This window comes from Merops nubicus, unplaced genomic scaffold (assembly GCF_000691845.1).
Source record: "Merops nubicus isolate BGI_N331 unplaced genomic scaffold, ASM69184v1 scaffold23950, whole genome shotgun sequence".
Classification (NCBI taxonomy): domain Eukaryota; kingdom Metazoa; phylum Chordata; class Aves; order Coraciiformes; family Meropidae; genus Merops; species Merops nubicus.
In genome coordinates this window covers 1-3,657 of record NW_008585178.1, presented here as the reverse complement: position 1 = coordinate 3,657, position 3,657 = coordinate 1, and the positions used below count along the sequence as shown (strand labels likewise).

General features: G+C 37.2%; 1 protein-coding gene across 1 annotated transcript; it reads right to left on the bottom strand.

Moving 5' to 3' along the window:
• Positions 1–698: 698 nt before the first annotated feature.
• Positions 699–2,484, bottom strand: NUDT19 (nudix (nucleoside diphosphate linked moiety X)-type motif 19; the record flags this gene model as incomplete). The annotated part of the gene is made up of 2 exons (XM_008946840.1): positions 699–919; positions 2,277–2,484. Coding segments are annotated over 2 exons (429 nt in total), but the record flags the coding sequence as incomplete, so codon positions are not given.
• Between the last annotated feature and the right edge of the window lie 1,173 nt (positions 2,485–3,657).

Below are 3,657 nucleotides of genomic sequence, written 5' to 3'. Positions count from 1 at the left end.
AACATTTTGAATAGATTGCCATTAATAAAAATAAATTAGAACATTTTGAATAGATTGCCATTAATAGAAAGCATTTAGGTCTATCAAATATAAACATTAGCTTTATAATATTTTTTAAAACAAGTGGATTTTAGATAATAAAACTCTATGTACACATATACATTGGTTTTCCCAAAAATGAAAGAGAACAGACTGGGAGACGTCAGCAGACGGGGAGATTCATCCATCCCTAGACACACATTATAATGGTCTAATGGATAACTTTGGTAACTGTAGTAAAAGAATTGAACTCAAAATATGATTGTTCTGAACACAATATATACTTAAATTTTTCAGTGAGAAAAGGACCTGTGTAACCCAACAGACTGGTGCTGCAGCATATTCTGCAATTAGTATGTAAGTAGAATAAGGCAGTAATGGCTCAGTATAATTACCATCAAATTGCACCTAAGTAAATTATTGATGAAGTTGATGGTTATGTTGAATTGTCAGTGGTCTCTAACAATGCTAACTGGCACAACTGTGGTATTTCAAAGACTCAAACAATTAGGTGTACATAAATCTTGAACCACACACACAGAATGCTTTGGCAGGACAAAGGAATATTTTCCTGACTATTTGGCAACAGCTAGAAAGGACCCAAACCACAGTGAATATGTATGTAATTAAACATATTATAGCTTTAAAGCAAACAGATACTATAATCTGCTATTGTGATTTGAACAGTTTATCATCAGTGGATTCATATGTTTATATTTTGCTTCAATATTCACATAGATGGCAAGACAGTTGCCGGGTTTTATCACTATTCTGTGAAACACACTGCCCTCTTTCATGAGATCTTCTATCTTCTTATCTGTTGACATGCTTATTTTCTTTTCTCCTGTATAGTCTGGGTCTTCTGGATATAACTCATCTCCTGGGGGCACACAAAAAAATGTTGAAGTTACACATTGCCTGCCTCATTTTTCAGCCTTTTGATGGAGTGACACTAGCAATTTCTTCATACTTATCAGGACATGAAAATCAGTGGGAATGTATTTCGCAATGCAAAAATAAATTGCCTCTAAACATCTTCAGATTTAAAGATATAGCCATAAATTTTGGTCAGTGACACTGCAATGTGTGTTCAAGATGCTATTTTGAATGTTGCAGTGTTCCTGACAATACCAGTATGCTATAATCACAGCCTGTCCAGATAGGAGTTTCTATAATAGGTGGAGAAGAAAACAAATACTTGCCCAAGTGTATCAAGATAGGCTACTTTAGGACTAAGAATAGAAGCTCAGATTTAAAGATATAGCCATAAATTTTGGTCGGTGACACTGCAATGTGTGTTCAAGATGCTATTTTGAATGTTGCAGTGTTCCTGACAATACCAGTATGCTATAATCACAGCCTGTCCACATAGGAGTTACTATAATAGGTGGAGAACAAAACAAATACTTGCCCAAGTACAAGGCTACTTTAGGACTAAAAGCCTGTCCAGATAGGAGTTTCTATAATAGGTGGAGAAGAAAACAAATACTTGCCCAAGTGTATCAAGATAGGCTACTTTAGGACTAAGAATAGAAGCTGTTACTTTCTTCTGTTTTACTGAATAAAACAGTGTTTTGCCATACAAACATGTTACTCTTGTGCAGGTGTGCTACCTCAAACACAGAAATTGTAGAGGTCAATTGTGATAAAAAAAGGAGAAAGCAAACTGAAGAAGCAGAAAATGAATAGTACATGCAAATTTTCTTGAAGAAAATGCAAAACCAGACATGATTATTAAATAAGAGAGATTTAAACAGGAAAAGGGCAAGAGGAAAATGAATTGGTGTATCTTTTTAGATCACTGCCCTATGGTTACAGTTGTGGACCAATAACTGCAGCTGTGCTTGATCCACGTGCACTTAAAAAGACAAATGATTAAATGAAGTAAATGAGACTCACACTGAGGAGGACTAAATAGGAGGAGTTCTAATAGATCCTTCAGATTAAAAAAAAAAAAAAGTTGAAATGCAAGAATTTCTTCATAAATCAACGTACTAATGACACACAGATGAGTTTATGAGTAAATACAGAAATAACTATGCTGTCTGATTCAGCAGCTTGTCTCTGACAGCAGCCACTACCAACCGTATCAGAGAAAGAAGCCAAATGCTTGCAGTAACTTGATAAGAAAGAATATTTTCCTTACAGTTATAGAAAGTTTATGTCATGTGGCTTGAGTCTACAGGCATTCCCAAGCTTTTATATATATGTAAAAGAACCTTCATCTGTTTTCTGACCTGGCAAGAGCTGAATGTGGCCATCTGAAGCGTTCAGCAAGACAGGCATCCAACGTTCACATCCCTCCAGAGCTCGATCAGAGCTGAACTTGTGTAACTCACGGAGTGAAGAGAAGTTGCACAGCCTACACAGTTCATAAAACTGAGGTGGAGCAAACCATATTTCTTGAGATTTAGAGCGTTCAATGGCTTCTGGAGGTGATGACCACTGTAAGATGAAAACAAGCCTTAAGATAGTCATCAGCAGGTAGAAAATATCACTCACTGAGCCATTAGCCAGAAAGTCTTTACAGAAAAAGAGCTTGCAGCAGTCCACATTTTCTGAACACAGTAAAAACCATGTATAAAGTATATGAAAATAATAACAAGGAAATTTTTAAAAATTGAAAAGTGTAAGCACTGTCTAAAAATTAGTCTTTTTCCTATACAAGTAAGTTTTTATTTTATACATAGGCATGCCAAGTTTGGAAACTGAGACTTCTTTTAAGGGCCTTGACTAACAGTCTACTGAAACAAACAGAAAACCTTGAGCTGACTTACCAGAGGTTGCTACTGATGCTTCAGGAATTAAAAGTACTTCTTAACATCTGCTTCCTATACATGTTGTTTTAGAATGTGAGCACCCAGCTTTCCATGCTTAAACACTGCATGTTTAAACTATGAGTAATCTTCATCTCACAGGGTGAATTAAGTAATATAAATGTGTTGCATAAGCATTTGTGGTAGATTTATGCAGTTATTTACAAAATTATAACAAACATGAACTTTTTTGAAGATCTCAGATGCTTTTAAATTTTTTTAACAAGATTTGTTTAAAAAAAGAAGTTGATAGTATCAAAATTGGTAGGTAAACTTCTACAGGACTGTCTGTTTTCCATCTACTTCCAACTTGCTTTCAAACTTCAGAATTCTGGAAGATGTTTCTTAATCAAGATTTTTAATAATTTCAATAATACAGTAATTCAACAAGTTTGTATGTTGCCTAAAGTATTCGAAAGACAAATATGACTAGCAGCCCTTGCAGCCCTGGGGCACTCTGCCTGCCTATGCATCTCTCTGAGCATCCTGAATGTTGAGGGTGTGATGACAATACCCCACTGATGCTGCAGCAGTGAATGGATAGAAGTGATACTTGTCATCCACCTTTGGCAGACACAGTGATTCCGGATGAAAATGATCTGATGTGACACGCGCACTGGGCCGTAAAACTTCTTGCGGCCTCTCCCGCCAGCAGTCAGAGCTGCACGGTGGGTGATGTGGGGCGGGGGCAGTTCCCGACTGAGGGGGACGCGCACAGAGCAGAGGATTGCCGCGAGGACGGGGCTCGCTTCCCTTCCTCACACCTGAGGGGAGCGTTACCAGACGACTAGAGCGCTAGGCC